The sequence below is a fragment of the Brachyhypopomus gauderio genome, chromosome 1 (genome assembly GCF_052324685.1).
Source record: "Brachyhypopomus gauderio isolate BG-103 chromosome 1, BGAUD_0.2, whole genome shotgun sequence".
Lineage (NCBI taxonomy): Eukaryota > Metazoa > Chordata > Actinopteri > Gymnotiformes > Hypopomidae > Brachyhypopomus > Brachyhypopomus gauderio.
In genome coordinates, this window is record NC_135211.1 from 6,864,434 (window position 1) to 6,887,311 (window position 22,878).

Below are 22,878 nucleotides of genomic sequence, written 5' to 3' on the forward strand. Positions count from 1 at the left end.
TTCTGGGGTCTTCAGCGTTATGGCTTTTCTGTCAGAGAAATGCACTTTCAACTCCTCCAAGGCTTGTAAACTGCTGCCTGGTTTATCCGACTGTGTACCATAATTGATAGTTTTGATATTTGCCATTTTTGAACAACTAGCTGTAGCACTTGAAACTCTCTGAGGTTTACCTGAGCGGGTCTCTTCTCACTGTGGCGTACACTAATCACAGCCCACTAGATTTCCGTCTGCGTTCTCGCTCCATTAATCAGAGGCTGCTGTGCTGGAGTTTGCTTTTCCAAACATTTAGCTTGATTATTCTACTCAGAAAAGGCAAAGACGAGGTGCACCGACGTCTTTGCTGACACTATCAAGGATCTGAGATTTTTCTTCTCCTCTGGACTCCCGATGCTGACCTAGTTGGACAGAGTTTGATTATTTCTGCACTCCCTGCTGTCAGCAGATGGGACCCAGATGGAAGAGCTGAATGTTTTTGACGTATTGTCTCTGTGAACTGTTCTACGGCTTGGGAGATCATCACGGATATGATGACTGACTGTGACAAGAGTGATGCAGCTCAGATGAAGTTCCAGTAATTGTGGTGTTCCTTCACTACCACTGCTGGGGAAGGTCATTTCTTTTTTTAATTTTGGGAATTAAAAATAAATGTTTACAGTAAATACATAGGAGTGTTGAATGTGGTATGCATGGGAGTGTTTTTTGAGTGCCAGGTTTGTGGAGAGGGAGGTCCACAGACTCCGCCCCTCTAACAGCACACCTGAGGATAATTGACTCCGCCCCTCTAACAGCACCCCTTGAGGATAATTGACTCCACCCCTCTAACAGCACACCTGAGTATAACTGACTCCGCCCCTCTACCAGCATACCTGAGGATAATTGACTCCGCCCCTCTAGCAGCACCCCTTGAGGATAATTGACTCCACCCCTCTAACAGCACACCTGAGGATAACTGACTCCGCCCCTCTATCAGCACACCTGAGGATAACTGACTCCGCCCCTCTAACAGCACACCTGAGGATCATCAATGGACTATTTTTTCCAGCTGTGCAGAGAGACTTGTCTGTGCTACACTCTAACGTCTTCCATGTACACACCTGTCTCTTATTATGACGCCCCCTGTAGGCTGGATAGTGTATTTCAAGCAGTCTGGTCAGTTGATTGAAGACTTTTCTTTCACATCTGTCTTCTGTGTACTTTGAACTCGGTAGGAGCAGTGGTAGATTTCGGCATGGCGGCACGGGCATCGTGCCAGGATGGCATCGTGCCAGGGGCGACATTTGACACCTACACGTAAAATGCGAATGATGGCATTACCGTAACAGGGCTGGGCTGACCTCAGGTCTCTCCACTAGAGGTCCCAGGTAGGGAGAACAGAGGACCCAAAGAAACTGCACCAACTCCAACATTGTACAGCTGTCCAACTGCATAATGCAATATTTATGCAATTTAGTTTTAATTGTGAGTTTCTGTTAGAAATAGGGTAATGATGTAATAATTTGATTCTCTTTTTAATGATTTTTTTTTTCATTATTTAGATAACACTTGTATATTGTTTATGTAGAATCCATATAGCTTTCCAAATGGCTTAATAAAATGAGAGTTAGTGCTACAGAATGGGGATTTATTTGATTGTTTCTGTTTGGCCGGGAGGGTTTGCTCAGGGCCCCATGCAAGCTAAGGGTGCTACAGGGCAAAACAGGATGTTTTGTTGCTGTAAGGTAAACTCAGTTTCTCCGCCACGCTGCCATATAACACAGCACCTAAATCAGGTGTAGAAGGCCACGCGAAGGCCCTGTTTGTCTCTACATGTTTCATTTGATGAGATAATTATATGTGGTGGTTTTGGACCCGGTACTGTGACTGTCCTCATGCTGATGTGCTCTTCCTAATGGGCCTTGTTATGCTGAATGTGCAGTAGTGCAGGTTGGCGAAGGCCTTTCCAATTGAATGGGTCTCCTCCCTGGCCATAACAACACACACACACACACACACACACACACACACACACACACACACACACACACACACACACACACACACGCGCACACACACACACACACACACACACACACACACACACACACACACATACACACACACACACACACACACATACACACACACACACACACATGCAGGCTGTCTCAAATACACACTGCGTCACAAACAGTCACAAACACACATACTGGCCTAAATAATGATGGATTCATGAGAATTGTTGGGAAATGCAAAAAGGATATGAAATTATTTAACTTGGCAAAACACCTTAAACTAAAATGACTTGTGGAGTTTGAGGGAGGTGTGAGTGTCTGGGGTGAAACCCACCAACACCTTTCCACCATCTCCACCTGGCTCTCAAAACATTCCCATACAAAGGATCTCCATAGCAACCGCCGCTGCAGCAGACGATGGGTGCGTTGACGACATCATCAGGCAGATGCCCATGGCAACAGAAATCCTGGACTGTCACTCAGACCGAATTGCTAAGTGACACGTCAAAAAGCGTGAACGTCCGCGAGGACCTCGGTCACACCCGTCGCACGCAGAGTCTTTCTCTCGGACAGTAAGGGCCAGGGAGCCCAGGCGTGAGGAGGTGACGTGAGGTGCGTGAGGGGCACGTGGAACGTGCGGAACACATGAAACACACGTGACACCAGAACAGCAGAGCAGCTTCACACCGCATCCGCACACAGACCTCTACTGTACCACACACACACACCGCATCCGCACACAGACCTCTACTGTACCACACACACACACCGCATCCGCACACAGACCTCTACTGTACCACACACACACACCGCATCCGCACACAGCCCTCTACTGTACCACACACACACACCGCATCCGCACACAGACCTCTACTGTACCACACACACACACCGCATCCGCACACAGACCTCTACTGTACCACACACACACACCGCATCCTCACACAGACCTCTACTGTACCACACACACACACCGCATCCTCACACAGACCTCTACTGTACCACACACACACCGCATCCGCACACAGACCTCTACTGTACCACACACACACCGCATCCGCACACAGACCTCTACTGTACCACACACACACACCGCATCCGCACACAGACCTCTACTGTACCACACACACACACACACACCGCATCCGCACACAGACCTCTACTGTACCACACACACACACCGCATCCGCACACAGACCTCTACTGTACCACACACACACACCGCATCCGCACACAGACCTCTACTGTACCACACACACACCGCATCCGCACACAGACCTCTACTGTACCACACACCGCATCCGCACACAGACCTCTACTGTACCACACACACACACCGCATCCTCACACAGCCCTCTACTGTACCACACACACACACCGCATCCGCACACAGACCTCTACTGTACCACACACACACACCGCATCCGCACACAGACCTCTACTGTACCACACACACACCGCATCCGCACACAGACCTCTACTGTACCACACACACACACACCGCATCCGCACAGACCTCTACTGTACCACACACACACACCGCATCCTCACACAGCCCTCTACTGTACCACACACACACACACCGCATCCGCACACAGCCCTCTGCTGTCACACACACCGCTTCACCTCACAGAGTGCTGGGTTATTACCGAAGGGTTTCGTTCCACACATTAGAAGGGGTAAACACGTTAAGGCGCGCTGAGCAGAATTACTTGAACAAAAGCGGCAGCCACTGGTACCCTGGTTTAGGCTAATGCTATATTTCCTCTACAGCTTGAGGGACAAAAAGACTATATGGCATCAGGTAACTTTGAAGTCTTAAAATGTTTTATGCTATTAAACACTTATTTAGCTGCAAAATCATGACACGCGGGGACAGGAAAATGCTTAATTATTAAAGGGGCTTCACAAGCGGCATGTTTTCATGCCTCCCTAATAGGCTCCTAATTGGGAATTAAAGGCGTTTTAAATAATTGTGGGACACTGCTCAGCCCTCGTGTGTCCTCTGGCTGCCGTAGTCCTTGACCACGTCCCAGGTTGCTCCACACAGCCAGCCCTCTACAATAATCGCTGCTTTGAAATTAATTCCTGCCGCGATCCAAAGTGTGCGTGCTCCACTAGAGGGGGAGGCCACCCCGAGACGGCACGTCCTTATCAACTCAATTATCTGTCCTGGTAAAGAGACAGCAGGGTAGAGGCGACCTGCTTTTTCACAGGGGACACAACCGCATCCCGTCACTGGGTCTCCAAGGGTCTCTAAAGCAACTGTGTTTAATGAACGGCCTTCGTCCTGTGATTGGAGAGTGAGTGCGGTCTAAATTGCCTCTACATGTCTAGGACCCACGCGGCGATGCGAAGAAGACGCCCCTGTTTTTGCCAGCATTGCGACGTACTTCCCGTGGCGACTCATTTAGATTCAATAGAGCGGTGTTTGAATAAAGTTCATTAAATACAGTTGTGTTTAAATAAAGCCCCTTCTCCATTTCCAGAAGATCTGCTTTTCCCTTCAAGTGGCATGGTCGTTTCACAGGGGCGTGGCCACCGACGGCCCACCTGGATGATGGCTATCATCTGTATCCTGCAGTATTGGAAGCCGAGGTGCTCTGTGCTGAAATAGCCATACAGTAGTGGAGTCTTTAGGGACAAGTTCTGTTTTATTTTTTCTTCTTTATTTCCTTCTATGCCATCATGGACATGTGAATCATCTCCTTAAACTACAGGAAACAAGGCCCTCTCCATTCTTAAACAATCTCTTCTGCAAAAATTGAAGACACATCTGGACGAAATAAGAATTTTGTATTACAAGGTAAACGCGTGCGAACGGCGCCTTTGCACAGAACATTTATGTGAGTGGAATTATTACTAACACAGTGGCACAAAATGTCTGAAACTGTTCAGTCTGTACATACAGCTGCGGCTGCAAATAACTGTAATTTGTTCTCAGTAAGTGGCAGGATTTCTCCTCCTTGTGCTCGCTCCTTTTGTGATGTAATTCTTCCATTTTTCTTCATGGTGTAACAGTAGGTGTCAGTAATGTAGCACGGCCTCTGGGACATCACCCAGAGATACTGGTGGGGTGGGGGGGGGGGGGGGGCAGCAAGATTAAAGACTCAGTCCAAGGTTAAAGACTCAACCCAGGTAGCGGGATTAAGTACTCAACCGAGGAAGCAAGATTAAAGACTCAACCCAGGTAGCGGGATTAAATACTCAACCGAGGAAGCAAGATTAAAGACTCAACCCAAGAGGAGGGATTAAGGAGTCAACCCTAGAATTAAATACTTAACCCAGCATTAAATATTCAACCCAGGTGATCAGTTAGGTAGCAGTGTTTAAACACCGGTCCAGTCCCCTGGGACATCACCTCAGGATGGCTGGGCTTCCCTTTCTTACAAAAAGCATCTGACAACCCAGTCAGCTCTTTCAATTATGGAATTACAGCAGCATTGTGGTTGTTTGTTAATTAATTTTCTTTGGTCCAATAGTAATTTTACTATTATTTATAATTTTATTTTTATTATCTTGATTATTTTCATTTCCTCCTTCCCTTTTGCTTTGATACTGGCTATTTTGAAAAGCACTTATAAAGGCACTTGTGCATAAAATGTTATAATTATATTATTATTCCCCATACAGCAATACTCGGGCCAGGCAGCAGGATTAAAGCTACATGAGAAAGCATTAACCTTGGCAGTGTGATGAGAGATTGAACTCAGGCAGCAAGGTTTAAAACTTAACCCAGGCCATGGCATCGGGACACGGCACTGGCAGAGCGAGTGGGTGACAGGGACGCAGACAGGTTCAAACTAGAATCATCAGGCCGGAGGTGTGGGGGGAAACGAGGGATGAGGAACACGGGGAACGTGCTGAGAGAAGATCTTCAGAGAGCTGACTGGTCGCAGGGACTGCAAACCGGAATCTAGATCATTCTGCCAAGCAGCCGCTGTTGGGAACACAGGAAGTAGGACAGGTAAACTTCAATCTGAGGAAGAAGCAAAAAACCCCCAGAAGCCCTGAAATGGAGGAGGAGCTGTAACAAACCCCCAGCCTGCTGAGACTCCGTATGTGGAACATGGCTGTCTGAACCAGCCTCTCCAAACCAATTACGCATCGCCTGTGATGGCAGTCATCATCCGACCCCCATCACATGTGAAATCAATCATGGCAGTTGTAGACGTAATGACATAATGATGAGAAGGTTCTACAGAGCTTAGGTGCAGAACTGTTAAATGGCATTTGCAGATATATTTGGTCGCATGTACACAATAGGGTGCTTTATACACTGCACAAATCAAGGTCAAGGTAGCCAATACAAACCCAGGCAGCTACTAATGTGTTCCCTTAGCTGTGAACCCCTCCTACTACCTGGAAACACCTCCCATTAGCTGTGAACCTCTCCAATTATCTACAAACTTCACCCATTAGCGGCTGACACCTTCCCTTAGGAGAACTCCACCTCCCAACACACGTGCCCAGAGGGCCTAAGGCAGTGTGGTACCTGTCACCCCGAGTCACCCCAGGGCAGAGATTATACGCAGCTGCAATCCAGCAATTTGGGACTGTTTCACCAGTGAAAAACTAGAGTGATGGACCCTGCTTCTATTCTCAATATGAACAAGTGACATATGAGATATTGGTGCTGTTTGCATGAGTACAGCCAACCGCAACACACCTGCACTAAAGGAGCTCTCCAGGGTGCTGAAACGTGTCCGGTGAATTAGGTTTTGTGCTGTAAAATCATACTCTGTCATTTGACAGGCCTGCTTCTAGCAACATAACCTCGCTGACACATAAAACAACGGCATCAGCATTTAATCAGAATGACAAGCTCCGCCACCAGAGCACATTTACTGCACAAACATGATCACATCGTGAACACCATTCTTTTTCCAGTCTGAAGCAAACAACACACCAACTCATATTACGCTGGTGATTATGTAGGAAATATGCCTGACTAGTCGATAAAACATTTTTCTGTAGATGTGTTAGGAGAAAGTGGGGGTCACTGTCCTATGAGCCTTCTGTGTGGTGTGTGTGTGTGTGTGTCTGAGGCTTCGCTGTGGTCTGTGTATGTGGGGTGTGTTCATATCAGTCTAAGCCTTCTCTGTGGTGTGTGTGGGGCCATAAAAGCCTAAGCCTTGCCTGTTGTGTGTGGTGTGCATGTGTGCGAGTGGTGTGTGTGTGTGTTCAAGTCTTCTCCGCGGTGTGTCTGATAAAAGCCACCGAGGAAGAACCCAGATCTTGACACTGTGAACCTCCCCACCGCCCCACCAGGTGTAGGGTGTGTGTTTCTGTGTGTGTGGGGCTCAGGACAGCTTTGACTAGCCTGTCCTCATGAGCTCACGGAGCTCTGCTGTGTGGCCTGCTCTGTATGCCTTCGGTGTAGTTACGGCAGGGACGCCAACATTGACAAACACGCCTGCTCTCTCCCACCTGTGCCTCCCAGGACTGGACATGTGTCTCTCATACAAGCTGAGCTCTGTTTTATGACCAACACACTGGATGCCGTAGAGAGACGGGCACACACAGGCACACACAAAAGCATACACCACAACAAGTGCTAATTAGCGCATTCAGACTCTCACAGGTTTCGGCTGTCGGTATCCTTGGGACCATCAGACAGTAAATGCTAGCGGGGTCATTGTGCAATGGCCTGACATTATGCAAAGCACCCTGGATTCTGTCCATAATCAGTTGTATCTGTGGTAGCTGTGCCACTGACAGATAGTGATAAAATAAGTTAAATTAGCATTTCTAACTCAGGCAATCAGCTATTGTCAGAAATAATGTTTCAAGATTGCAACAGTGTAAATCAGATATCTGCACTATCCTATCACAAACATACAAATCCGTGATCAATGATTTCAGTTCACAGCCAAATGATTTTAGTCCATGGACATTTCTTTTAGCGGCCTGCGTATTGCCAGAGGAAGGAGTTCAAATAACCGAGAAATGATGAATGAAGAAAAGATGTAGCAGACCTGTTACCTGAAATGTGCCTAAGGAATATTGGCGTGCAATAAGGGATCATTTCAATAATAGTTGAACAGCATAAAAGGACAGTGTTCACTTATTTTTAAAAAATGACTCGCATATAAAACAGCTTCAAAAGGATGATGAAGCAGACTCTTTAACCATGGCCCCTCAGAAAGACCCGTAAGCCGCCCAGATGCGTGCTCCACTGAAACGGCAGCACATGTCTGACCATGCCCTCTCTCTCTCTCTCTCTCTCTCTCTCTCTCTCTCTCTCTCTCTCTCTCAGAGACGTCAAGCGTGCGGCCCACGCACAAGCCGTGTAACGAGCAGGACTAAAGGCGCGGAGAGCCGCGCTTATCGCCCGCGCTAGCGATGGCGTGTCCATGATTTCTTCCCTCTTTGTGATCGGTGTCTGTGTAGTTTTGTTGGGAGAGGTGCTTTACGCTTATGCAATACAGCCTCGGTCAGCAGAACAGTGGTGAAGCTCTACAAAGATCTGGGAGCAGATCTGTGGCGTCCCCTGGGGGAGGGGCCTGGGGGGGAGGGGCCTGGGGGGGGAGGGGCCTGGGGGGGGCAGAGGAAGTGCAATGTCTGAGGGGGAGAGAGGAGTCTGTCCTCCATGAAGGAAAATCTGAGTGTAGAGACGTGAGGGGGAGCGGCAAGAGTGAAAGGTGTATGAGAGAGAGTGTGAAAGGGTGAGAGAGAGAATGGAAGGGTGCAAGTGAGTGAAGGGGTGAGAGAGAAAGTGAAAGGGTGCAAGAGAGAGCGCAAAGGTGAGAGAGACAGGTACAGGAATACATGGAGGGACAGAGAGTGAAAGAGACAGAGGGAGAGAATGACCAAAACTTCATTAATCAAAACAAACAAACAAAAAATATAACTCAAAATGCAGAAAACTATGAGAACAGGAAACTGGGAGAACAGGAAACCACACCAAATAGAAAAAATAAACCAGCACATACATCCCAAGAGATCACCGTGAAGATCCTCCAGGGAGCACACAGCCTCCCTGCACATCCAGGCTGTTCATGACAGTAAAACTTTAAATCCAGCCCTACGTGACTCATCCCTGCCATCGTCTCAAATGTCACTCTTCCTCTACTCACTCCCAGACTCAGTGTGGAATAAAAGCCTCCTCGCATGAGATGCAGAGGTGTGTTCAGCAAAGTGGGCGGAGTAAATGTGGCCACTCCTTCTCCGATGTCCTCCAGTCCTGGACACATGTGCATGGATCCCAGCAAACAGCTGTTTTATTATTATTATAATAAAGTATGCACAAATGTTTTAAGGATGCTTCACTGGAAATCACTTTGAACTGTTTGTTTTGGGTGGTCTGGATGGTGAACCATGTGGCAGGAAAAACTCTGCTTGTCAGAATATAGTGTACATGGTGTACATAGTAAGGGGGGGGGGGGGAGAAAGGAGAGAGAAGGAGATAATAGAAGAGAAAATAGAGAGAGGAAGGAGAGAGGAGGTAAGAATTGAAGAGAAAAAAGAGAGAGAGGAAGGGGACAATACTGTGTGTTCTGCGTGACGCACAGTACTAAAGAGAAGTAATTATGGATCCAGCACATTAGTATAATGAGAGACACACATGCGAATATACACACACTCAGAACAACAATCACACACCTTAGACCATCTATCACATGCACAGCTAGAGCGACTGTAACACTCAGAACAACTACCACACAAATTCAACGTACACACACCTACACCTGGTGCGGTGTGCTCACCGAATCACAAACGCCTTTGACCCAAAGTCCATTTAGACACAAGTACTAATTTTTATGTATAAAAGGCCAAGGTAGCCTCACTCGCTATCCAGCTATTTCTGGAAAGAAATTAAATCACCTCTTCACCCCGACCAATGATCAGCGTCGTAGGCCCGCCCCCTCTCCACTCATTGGACAATATGGTACGTCTTTGTTTTCTTCCTCCAGCTTATAAAAACCATGTAATATGACATATAGGACATATAACTGCATCTACCAAAGAAGGTTTGAATTGACTTTTGCATGCTGGAAAACGTTTATAGGATCGTTGGAAAATGAAAAGTACAAATCAAAATCGGATCCTTTTTAAAGTGATCGTCTTCCCCAGTCAATACAAACAGGCTCTGTGCCTCTTCTACAGACAACAGGCCCCCGAGCAGGGGCGATTACGGGATGCTAAGCTAAAGAATAAAGTCAGTTGGGATCGTTTTTCCCGCCTCTCTGCAACCCCCCTCCACATTCATATTAAATCCACTCCTCACGTTGCTTTTTAAGAAACAGAATTTAAAGATAATGCCTCACAGCGTATATTTTACTCTGACAGTGTAGGAACACCTAAGAAAAAAAAAATCATGGCCTAATAATTACGTGAAAATTAGACATTAAGAGTGTTTGGTAAAAGGCTAGTGGGTTGTTGTGCAATTATAATCGTCCGTAATTCGAACCCAGTTCGTTTGAGATGGTGATGCTGGAACGCTACAGCAGGTGATCATCATCTGTCACGGTGACGTTCTGCTAGCTTTGGAACTAAATGAAGAACTTGTGCTTTTTGACATTAGCTTCAGAAGAGGAAAAGAATGGCAAGGGAGACTATTGTGCATACATAAGAAGTGATCCCTCTCTCATTCCCTCTCTCTCTTTCTCCCCTTCTTTCTCTTTCCTCCTCCTCTCTCTATCTCTCCTTCTCTCTTTCTATCCCCCCCATGGCCTCCCTGCAGAGAAATGAGAAACCATGCTTCAGACTGCAATAATCATCCCCTAATTGAGAGAAATGATGTGATATTGATTTGCAGCACAGCGCCCCCTGTGGCTGCAAGTATATATTTCACCGCCCTGACATTTCTCCAGGCGTCGACACACTCCTTTCCAGCATGCCCCATACGCCACGGAGCTGTGAGGGGGGGGCTGAGGGTCGGACAGCTGGCTGTGTAGTAACGATGAAAGCAGCGACATGAACGTCTTAGCCCGGTGCGTGTGCTGAGATCTGCTTCACCAGTATCTTCTTAGCTAAAGGTATTTCGAAGAAGAAAATGAAAAGCCCACATATAAAAATAACTCTACTGTAATCTTCCCATGGAAATTAATGAGAATGTTATTTGCCTTCGATTAGTTCTGTCGCCGATTGCTAGAATTTCCAGACTCATGATCAGTTACGGTTAAAGATCTAAAACACTTTTAAGAACTGCAAACACATTAGTAATATCACCACACACTATCAGGCTACAATTACAGTCAAGCTCAAACACACTCAAAGTTCCAAAAGAAAAGAGGTCTCACATCTCCAGTGAGCTCAGAATCACGCAGTGCAATTAGCCATTCTGGTGTCAAAGGTCACGGTGCCTGAGGTCACGACAATCCCCGTATTTGACTCATGATAGCAAATGAGATCAGCCTGATGTTTGGAGGTATATGAACGGTGCCTATAGGAAAAGGCTAGTCAAAGCTTTATTAAGGTATAGAAGCTTGCCTAAACCAATATGGCAGCATGCCTCTCAGTCCAGTGCTCTGCCACTGCCGATTTTCTGATTTGGTTCCCATAACACCAATTCCAACTGTAGCACTGAGAGCGAAACCACGACACGGGCTGGTGTCAGCTCGTTAAGAGCACTCAAGATCCGCTGTGCTAATGTCTCCTTTGGCCTTTATGATGCAATATGTTATACATGTCATACGGCCTTTATGATGTAATATTTCCTTATTTCACATCCTCTTAACCACGAGGAAGCATCCGTCCATTACAGCGTTGGCCACACTGTGGGTGTACTGCCCACCTTTGGCTCGTGGTGGGCAGGATGGCACTCGCTCGGGATTGGCCAGTCCTGCTGTCAAGATATAGGAGGGAGGAGCTTAAGACTTCTGTCCCTCCCAGAGAGGCGGCCTCTTACTCTTCCTGTCTCGCGATGGATCATCGGAACCTTCTCTATCTGTGCCACTACAAAGTCCAGTCTTACTGCACATATTACAGAGCAACAAAGTTATTAGTCCTCAAAAAGCACGCATAAATCAATAAACAAGCGAACTCTTAAACTCACACTGTTCTATTCCAACACGAGGTGGTCCATACGCTTGGCTAGACTTAAACCTCGTACGTAACATAAAGCCATCTCCATTTGGCCAAGCGGTAATGAATCTTTCCCTTTATTTTCCATAATCTTTATGCAGCACCAACACGCAAAAATGTTTTCACGCCCTGCTAGGAGACCCACTCATTCGTTCCACCTCTTTATCTGAATTGCAGAACAAAAGTGAATTGAGGGAGAGTGACGCACGGGTCGCCGGTGACCCGCTCGGCGAAAGGGCCCTCGTCTGCTTCCTGACAGCTGCTCTTTGAGCTTGTTTTTGTCTCCGGTGCCGCTCGCTCAGGTAGGAAAAAGGAGGTGAGGTGGCGGTGCCATTTGCCATGTGATTCACGCACTGGACCCCAGCTGCTGGTGGCGCACACCAGTGTCAGATATCACGGCCGGAGCTGAATGTCAGGATCGCAGGGTGGAGACCAGACGCTCGGGGTGTTTGCAAAGCATGACAGCGGAGAAGAAGGGAGTGTGTGTGTGTGTGTGTGTGTGTGTGTGTGGGTAGTGCAGGTGGTTTTGTCATTTATTTACCCACTCCTACCCTGCTAACACACAGCCAATGAAAGAAATGGTCCTGCTAGAAGGTTTAACATATGTAAATATTAATACTTAATATGGGTTAAAATAGTAAAGTTCTATTGCATATCCCAGCATATGTCATGAGAGTATGTCTTATCTACTTCATAAAGTTCCTTCACTTGAGCTTGAGTTTAACAGGGTTTATTTGCATAGTACAAGCCAATTAGTTACACATTATAAATGGTAATATATTGTAACGAGGCAATACACATTATAAATAACAGAAATGTAGCATATAGAGTAGTACCTAAATGATACCTAATAGAGAGAGAGAGAGAGAGAGAGAGAGAGAGAGAGAGAGAGAGAGAGAGAGAGAGAGAGTCCTCAGCCCACTGGCTCTACTTCAACTCCACTTCTCCAACAGCCTCCATCCTCAGTCCAGACTTCCTTCAGTCATACCAAGAACCAGGTTTACCAAGAACCAGGTTTGTCACTACTGACCAGTATCCAGACACTGGTATCCTTCCACCACAGGACTGCACAGCTGGTGTTAGGTTACTGATTTACAGTGCTGAATAAGCACTGACCATTTGTGGTGGGTCAGAGCCAAAGTGACCATTGTGATTTTATCACTCCCTTATCACTGTCACAGACCAAAATTATGCACTGCAGTGTGGGAAGATGAGTTTGGCCCACAGCAGAAAGGAAGAGCAAGTCCAGCAGGACAAAATGACAGCAGTCATGACGAACGCCAGGGAAGCGTGACAGAAATGGAACAGCGCTAAAGAGGGTTCATGCTCAGAGAAGATCAAAACCAGCACTCAGAGAGGCTGAAACACTTTCTCTCTTACTCACTTCCACACTCTCCCTCTTTCCTCCTTTTTTTCCACCACTTCACGTTGTCAGCTTCGCAGTTTGAAGTGTGGCCCTTTTCTCTCAGCGTCCACTGCATGAGAGAGCAGAGAGGAACACAGACGTGACAGAGGGGGCTGGGGGGTGTTAGTAGAGGACAGATGAGGAGGTGATCATCTATGCTTCCAGATCCTAGATCATATCCCTAACCCTTCACCATAACCCTTATACACGAGACTGCTCACATCTGGTGACGTCCATGACAATAAATGCCTCGATCACTTTAAGGGTAGTTACCACAAGCACACGGAGCCGAACACATGAACGCACGCACTGGCCCAACTCTAGTGGCCCACTTTGGGCTGCTGTCTGGGCTGGAGCGTTTGAGCGTCTTCAAAAGGGAGCAGCGGGGCATTCAAAATGCAGAGAAAAAATGGACGTTAAAAACACAAAAAATTAAGAAAAAATAAATGTTCAGTTAAGCATTAACAACACAGAGAAGTATTGTGCTGTCCAGTGCTTACCGATACAGCGTCTGACCTGTCATGAAGGTCAACTCCACAAACAGATCTCCCGCAGATCTTTGCAGGCTCAGAATACATGTGTGCTGCTTCACCACTGGCATCAAGGTAACGTGGAGATATGATGAAATCCAGTATTTGGTGTGAGAACAGAAAAGGCTGCAAAGATGAACGGAGATGAGAAAAAAAGAGCTTGTGGGGTCTCCTGTAATGCAGGTGTTGAGACTGGGGAAGGAAGGTTGGGCCTCCAGGAGGCCTGGATGCTACGCTGACCCCATACAGAAGATCACTGCAGGAAGCTGCAGGCAGATCCCACATATCAGCCCACGCCGAGTGACAAGCCAGGCACCGGCGGAAAACTTTCCGGCACTTTCCGCTTGATCTATAACAGTGAGATGGAGCCTGACTGATGCAAAACCTGCTGCCGTAAAGTCCACTGGAAGCAAACGGCGGGTATCTACGGCCCTTCTGGGGCTGGTGACACTTGGTTGAAGGCTTATCATTCATCATTTTGGCAAGCCCAGCTGAGATCGGGCCGAGCTGAGCGTGCCTCGGAGACAGACAGCAGGCCTGGAAACGAGTCAGTGTCACCATCGATATTTACAAGTGCTGTCAACAAACACGGGCAGCACATTCTGGTTTACTGCAGCAAAAAAAAAAGTTTGGGGGTGTCGATAATGCTGGGACACATTTCCTTACTGCTGCTAACAGTGCCATACGGTTTCTAACAGCTCCTAACATCTCCACGAAGCTTCTTACAGCTCCTCATGGCAAAACACATCTTATAACACCTCCTTACGGCTCTAGTAGCACAATACACCTTATAACACCTCCACACAGCTCCTAATAGCACAATACACCTTATAACACCTCCATACAGCTCCTAATATCACCATAGTTTCTAGCGGTTCTTTTCAGTTCCTATACAGGTCACTGCAGCTCCATACAAATCCTAGCAGCACCTCACAGCTCATAACAGTTCCTAATAGCACAACAGAGCTGCGTACAGCTGCCAGCAGCTAAATGCATTTCCATATATCTTCATGTTTCCTTCCATGTCCATACATCACCGTGCTCCTACTAACCGTTCCTCATAACTCCACACAGCTCCACACAGCAACTCATAACTCCATCACCTCCATCAGCACCACACGTCACATGACACACATGACATGCATAACAACTCAGTATACATACAGCTTCTCTTCATAACTCTACACAACTCCACACAGTAACCGCTCAACTAGAGCGGTTATGCAGATTATCCCCTTTGGATCCTCAGAGACCTCTGCCAGGATTGGCTGGTGAATCTTTTACAGAGAGAGAGTTATTAAAGAGAATCAAAGCAGCTAAGGATTAGTCAGCATGGCATTTGACACGTGGATACATGAGGGTTTCAGATAGTTTTGTTTTCCATTTCTCATAGTCCTTATTCGGTTATAGCGAACAAACCCAGTTAACCCAGTAAACCCAACTAACCAAGCTAACGCAGCACGACACAGAGAGTTCTACTAGCTCAACTAACTAAACCTACCATTAAGAAAATACGTCTGGCACTAATCCACTGACTGACGGTGAATTGACCGCTAAAGCAAAACATCCACCAGACAAAAGGGCTGATGGGGCGCAGAGAGAAGACTGCTGATTAATTCAGACCATCAGCTGACATTCATCTCAACGAGGTTTCCTGAGGTTGAGTTTGAGTTTCATAACTTCTCAACATTTTAATCTCTCCCCCTCTCTCTCTCTCTCTCTCTCTCTCTCTCTCTCTCAATCTCTCTCGCTCACTCTCTCTTTGGGGTATGCATGCCTAATTACCTGTCAACTTTGTCCATTTGTGTTTTTATACTTTATGAGGAAATGAATATTGAACAACCCTGCCCCCAAAGTATCTTTAAAAAAAAGTAGAAAATGTAAGAAATAACTCCTGAAATGCAGAATTTCAGCTGACACAGACTCGTCATTACCATGCAGACAATGACAGCGAAGACATCACCTACATATATTATGTTTATACGAATACAGGTCTGGGAACAGAGGGCAGTGCCGTCCCGGTTTTTCGTCTGAAAAAGCCTGAGAGCCAGAGCCGGTTTTTTCTGAAGAGAGGCGGATGTCATGCTGGGAAAGTGGTTTAAGTGGCCGACAATTTGCATCACGCCCCGGGGTCAAGCGAAGTACCCGAGCTCTTGTGACAGCGCTGACATCGGAACGGAAGGTCACGTCACTCCCGAAGCGTCTCTGAATTGTGCTGAGACGTGCGCTCGGGGGAACAAGATCCACTTCCTCCCAGACTTCCACCGAGCTGCTTTCTCTTCTCCCTCACCCCTCCATCTGAACCGGAGTCTACCGGTGAATGGTGAATGGTATCTCCCGGCCTTCTCTTGCGTGCACCAACCCTGACAAATTCGTTTTCAAAGGCGCTCTCCATAATGGGCCCCCTTTTTCGCTCCGTTTATAGTCCATCCTTTGATGAACTGCGACTCAGAGGGGCCATTGGCACGGGCGTGAGACGACGACGACAACGACGGGCAGGATCGGTCCCGTGAAACCCCCCCCTCGCACACAGTACTCCTGCTCAGCGCTCCCACGCTCGCTCTACTCCAAAAAGAGCCGAGGGAGTATGATGGGAGCATGTGCAGAACATGTTTGGAACACACATACTCATAATAACATGCGTAGAACATGTTCAGAAGACACTTTGAATACGAAAAAACGCCAAAATACATACAGAACTCCCAGATCAGGTTTGGAACACGCCCCAAACACAAAACAATGTACTCACAGGACACACACAACCACACAGAACACACTCTGGGGGAGGGACAGGACGTGGGCAGAATATGGACAGAACACATTCAGAACATGCTCAGAACACGCACTGAACTCACTCCGAATACACAACCAACCCGATCAGAACACACGCGGCAGTCTGAGCCACAGCTCGCGCGCACGCACGCACGCACACACACACACACACACACACACACACACACACACACACACACACACACACACACACACACACACACACCCAACACACACACACACACACACACACACACACACACACACACACACACACACACACGCACACCCAACGATCGTCTGCGCTTTTTTATTTTACCAGCTAGGAGCCCAGAGAGGATCATTAAGGATGTCTGTCACACACGAGACGCGTTTGGCGAACGCTGAGGACCGACCGCTGACAGCAGTGCGGAGTGAGGGAGGCCGGGCGTCCCCGCGCCAGGTACCAGCGAGCAGCTCGAAGCGGAGGAAGCAGCTGCACTCTTACCTAATTGCATCTCCATGACGCTCATTCTGTTTTCGGCGGGAAAGAGGATCTTGGGTGGCTTGTCGGTCAAAGGCGCTGAAAGAGGAGAAGGAAAGAAGAGAAAAAACAGACACGTGAAAAAAAAAATTAATTCTGTGTCAACACTAAAGAAAACAACACACCTTTAGTCACGGCGGGGAGTAAAATCGGGTCCGTCCACGGAAGATGGATGGAAGTACATGGTCAAACAGGCATCGGGGAGGAGATGGAAACGCGAGGCCCTCTCTCAGGCACAGAACGTAATGGGCTTTCCAGACTTGGCCTGACAACCATTTCAACTCGACTAATGGCTTCTGTACCTCCGAGGACGCACCGCGGCAGTGATTAAAGCAAGAGAGGCGGCGGGAAGGGCCGCGGATTAAGGTCAGGCTCTGCCTCGCAAGCCCCGACTGCCAACCGGTGCCGCGCTTTAATATAAACCCAGGAGGAGGTTTATTCTTATTTATAGTGGCTCAGAAGAGCAAAGCATCAGCTAAGACTCCTTGAGCTTCAGACACCCGCTCCCCGTTCTAACGCAGTTCAAATGTCCGATAGGCGCGCAAGCTGAATGGTTTTAAACAAAATATTTCAATACCAAACGCAAGTAGTATTTGGAAAGACAGATCAAGGTGGTGGGGAAAAGAGAGAGCGGGGGGGATGATAGAGGGAGGGAGGGAGGGAGGGAGGTAAATGTATCTTAGCACAATATGACCTGTCACAGTGCAGCAAATTCCACAAGCCTGCGGTGTCAGAAACGCTTCCATTTCCTGCTGTGGGTTCCAGCTAATAGTCAACATTCACACGCAGCCCAACAGCCCAGCTGCCACACACGTTCACGCACCATCTCGGGTTCTCCAGCACAGCTCCGGAGAAAAATGACTATGTGCAACAATGTTTGCAGAAGTAAATGCAGTTAATGAATATAAACCAATTTCCTCGACAATTTCCATGTGACATGCATCACTATATAATTGATACCTATATATTTTTGCTGACTATATACATCTATATTATTACTATACCCACTAGTCGGGGTCACGGAGAGGCTGGAGCCAATCACAGCATCATCGGGGGGCATACAGGGTTTTACCATGGACAGGTCGCCAGTCCACCACATGGCCAACACACACACACACACACACACACACACACACACACACATAGGCTATAACTAACTATACTTGTCTGACACCAAATGTCTTAAGAATAAACCATTCCATAAGTCTTCAAAACAAAGTTTTTAAAATAAAACAAAAGTGAGAATTTAGTTGATCTTTAGAATTTAGTTGAAACATATCTAGTGTCCAATAAATAAATGATGGCTAAACACCCCGTAAGGTTGCTGAGACACCCAGTGGATGCAGGGACGTCTGTGCTGATTTCACCACCTAGCTGGGATCTTCTGCTGTGCAGGTGTCACCTGATCAATCATCATCTCCACATGTGGTCGCCAGTTCCTCTCCTGCTCATTGCGTTATTCATAATTCATAGAGCAGAGCTGTGCTAAAGCCCTAATCCCACTCATTACATTTACTGTATGGTGTAGGCAGTAGTGGATACAGCAGCTCCGGTGCATCGTGGGAGATCGGCTGAGAAACTCCTGGAGAGCAGAATGGGGGGTCATGGGGGAAGGGGGGGGGGGGGGGCAGGTCAAAGGGCATGGGAAGAATGAGCTGCTTGATTTACATGCAGAGCGCTCATCTCCCCCAGAATGCACCTGGCACAATTAGCCGCCACTTCCGAACAGAGAGAGGAAAGAGGCTATGAAAGAGGATAACTTCTTATCATTACTTTTTAATTGCTGATCTTCTTTAAAGTGTCACCAGAATGTCCTTGCACTGGAACTCTTTAGTAACAGAGTGAAAATGCTCGAAAAAAAGGTGAGGTGAAACAACAGAACCCCCCCACCTGAAACACAGGAATCCCAGCTTAGCACCGGCGCATATAATGAAAAAGAGCTCAGCAAACACCAACAAAACAGGTTCTCCTTAATGTCCTTGTTTTGAGAGCGTGACCTCAGTACCAAGCCTGACTGGAGTATGGTGTGGAATAACTACTTTATTACTTCCAAGACTTCTTTCTGGATGTTCTCTGGCTGTATGTTCATGACACCCTTTCTAGTATTGTTGTATAAATATAGTCTTACATATATGTGTGCGTGTGAGAGAGTGAGTTTTTTTTTCAGAGGGCTATTAAAATAAAGAGAGCATCGCAGGAAGCCTGAGAACCAGGAGTGAATAAGCAGCTGTGTCAATGACCCCTTCTACCCTTAGAAGTGCAGAGTACAGAGTGGGAGTCTTTAAGAAGTGAGCAGTCACCTCACTGGCTCAATATATTGAACAAGCCCAATCACTATGGCAACTTACACCCCCCCCCCCCCCCATTACTAACCTGCTCCCTGGCATAGACAGCTGAGTTTTGCTTAAAACATTTAAAAAAATCCAAAATATAATAATTTCTCCTTCAGCTATGGTTTTGCTCAGATGTCAATCTACCTTATTGGAATGTATTTGGGAGTGATACCATATTTGGTGGTCGGTGGGTGGGTGGGTGGGGGGGGGTTGCTTTAAAACACTCTGCAATTTTCTGCAATGTTCTCCAATACTCTGAAATACTCTGCAGTACGCCAGTATACACTGCAATACTCTGCAATAGGCGAGGCAGACAAGGCAAAGGTTATTTGTGTTACAATTTACAAACTGGCAATTCAAAGTGCTTCTTACAAGCCAATATTTATCACCTCAGGAAGGTTTTTACCAGATACACAAAAAGGAAGCCTTCTGAATATAATTTAATATTATAAAATTAAATATAGCTGGTTTATCTAGAAAAGGAGATTAAGAGAGTAAAGGTAAATTAACTTAGGCTAAATATGATTTGCAAAGATATAACACGCATTAAATCAAACAGCCTGCATTGGTGTGTATTTCAGCGTACATGAGCCTGTGTCTGACAGATTATCACAGCTTCCATACGCAGTCCTCCAAGCTAGCAGAAGATACTTAGGAAGCTAAAAACAACGAACAAAAGACATTTCTTTACTTCATAAACGCCACTACTAATGTCATTATTAACATCATTATTAACACAGTGAAAGATAAAAAAGTCAAGTGAAGCTTAATTCAGCTGATGTTGAGTCAACTGTGCAGTCACATATGATTGTCAGTATTAGCTCTCTGTCACATCGCTAATTGCTGTCACCTAACCACCACAACCACACTGTAAAAAATTGCTGTTAATTTACAGCAGAATTCCAACAGTATTAACCTGTTATTTTTTAAAACAGCACTCTACTGTTAATACAAACAGAAAATTGGTAATTTACTGTTCTTTAACAGGACTATAAATTTACAGGGAAAATCTGACAGTAAACTACTGTATACTTCATATACAGGAAGTTGCTGTGAACTGATAAGCATTGTGGGTATCTTTGCTGTAATTCGAGCGCCCCCCTTTTGAGCATTTCCTAATTACAGTAATTAACTGTAATTAGCAATGGCTGCTGGGAGATTAGAAAATCCTGAGTTTTTTCCCTATTTTTTTCTACTTGCTTGAGTGTTTTAGCAGTTGTAACACTGCATTGTGGTACAAGTTACATCGTGGACCTGAAAACCTAATCTAAGTTTTTAGCTAACCGTACGAAGCTAACAAAAAATATTAGAAAAATACTTAGGCTAGAATTTTATATAAGGGCAGTCATGGCCTGGTGTTTAGGGAATTGGTCTTGTGACCGGAGGGCCTTAATCCGCAATTGCTCACTTGTATAAAAATGAGATTAAAATGTAAGTTGCTCTGGATAAGGGCGTCTGCCAAATGCCATAAATATAAACCCAGCCATTGATGGTTAAGGGTCTTGCTCAGGGGCCCAGCAGTGGCAGCTAGGAGGAGGGGGGATTCAAACTCAGGACCTTTGGATTGCAACACCAACGTCTTAACCACTGAGCTACCGCTGCCCTTTGAGCTGTTGTTTTTGTATACAGAGTTCTGTTAGCTGTAACAGAAATTAACAGTAAATTGCTGTAGGTTAAAAAAAAACAGTAATATTGTGTAGATTGTGTTTACAGTATTATGCTGTAATTGTAATTACGGTATCCGTACTGTAAAAATAGGGTATAATACTGGTGAAACTGCTGCCAGTAAATTACTGTAATTTTACATGGAATTTTTTTACAGCGCACATCCCATTAAGTATAGCTGAATTTCATTTGTCCATCCATCCATCCATCCATCCAGACAGGTCTCCACCATGCTTCTCTGTTCTCCACAGCTTCGTTCAATTCCCTGATCTTCACACCATGTCCTTGATTGTTTTGGCTGTTTCCTTTCTCCACTGAACATCCCAAGGTAACATCTCCTTCTCCAGTGAACTCGCCATCATCACGAGGATGAAACTAGCTAGGGTCTATCTAACAATCTCGCCTTTCAGGGAGGTCTCTTGGTTTATATCATCCAGAACAGCCTTGTTGTTGACTCAAACTGTCAATGACATTTGTAGAAGTCTCCAACACCGAAACTGGAAGACGTCAATTTTAATTGTTTGCTTTAGTCAGCATCCACGTCTGGCAGCCGTATGTCGCAGTGATGTCGCGCTGTGATTGGCCTTTGGTGGTGACCGAGGTTTCCCTGCACTTCCAAATTTGGTCATGCTCACCATAGCCACGCGTCCCATCGTCACACAGTGCTTGATCTCTGCAGTTAAGCTGTCACTGGGATCGAGGAGGGGCCCAAGGGAAACAACGCTATCGACATGATGGTTCGATCGATCTCGAACCATTCTGTTTCTCCATAGCTGGTTCACAGCGTGGCTTCTTGATCATCGTAGAGTGACCTGTTAATCTGATCCCTTCTGAAGATGTCTAGCATTCCAAAGCTGAGCTGTCTGAGCTGTTCACTTATATGCAAGTGGGTGGGGTTAAAAGTCATACTGTAGCCAGCCACTAGAGGGCATTAGACACATAGTGGCTTCACCTTTCATCCACTGACACCGCTTGTATATACAGTCTATTATTTAGCCATACATGCTTCTGTCTGTGTCATACGTCTGAGCATCATGAGGAAGAGAGAGGCCAGGGGATGTTTCCATGGCAGCCAGGTGTGCTCTGTACTCCTCCATGCTGAAACATGGAACCACTCTGACTGGCCTGCCTGTCTGATCTCCTTGTACACCAGACACTGGCCTGCCTGTCTGATATTCTTGTACACCAGACACTGGCCTGCCTGTCTGATTTCCTTGTACGCCAGACATTGGCCTGCCTGTCTGATTTCCTTGTACGCCAGAGATACTGGCCTGTCTGAAATCCTGGTACACCAGAGTTATTGAACTGCCTGTCTGATCTCCTGGTACTCCAATATACTGACCTGCTTGTCTGATTGCATTGAACTCCAGTGTAATTGGCCTGCCAGTCTGATCTCCTGCTACTCCAGTTATTGAACTGCCTGTCTGATCTCCTGGTACTCCAGATATACTGGCCTGCTTGTCTGATCCCATTGAACTCCAGAGATACTGGCCTGCCAGTCTGATCTGCTGTTAGGATGTCTGATGCCCATCTGCATGATATGCAACTATGCACTGCAATGTAGCAGTGGAGCAAATGCTTGTAGATTTCAAATGTTAATTTTAAAAAAGTTATTCATACTAATGATGTA

General features: G+C 46.4%; 1 protein-coding gene across 5 annotated transcripts in view; it reads right to left on the reverse strand.

The window, feature by feature from the left end:
- The window catches only part of il1rapl1b (interleukin 1 receptor accessory protein-like 1b), a 310,446-nt gene that overhangs the window by 73,314 nt on the left and 214,254 nt on the right, over positions 1–22,878 (reverse strand). For all 5 annotated transcript variants that reach the window (XM_076972391.1, XM_076972239.1, XM_076972313.1 and 2 more), the window contains exon 6: positions 17,215–17,289. In XM_076972391.1, the coding sequence (XP_076828506.1) occupies positions 17,215–17,289 (75 nt within the window). The remainder of the gene's footprint in view (positions 1–17,214; positions 17,290–22,878) is intronic.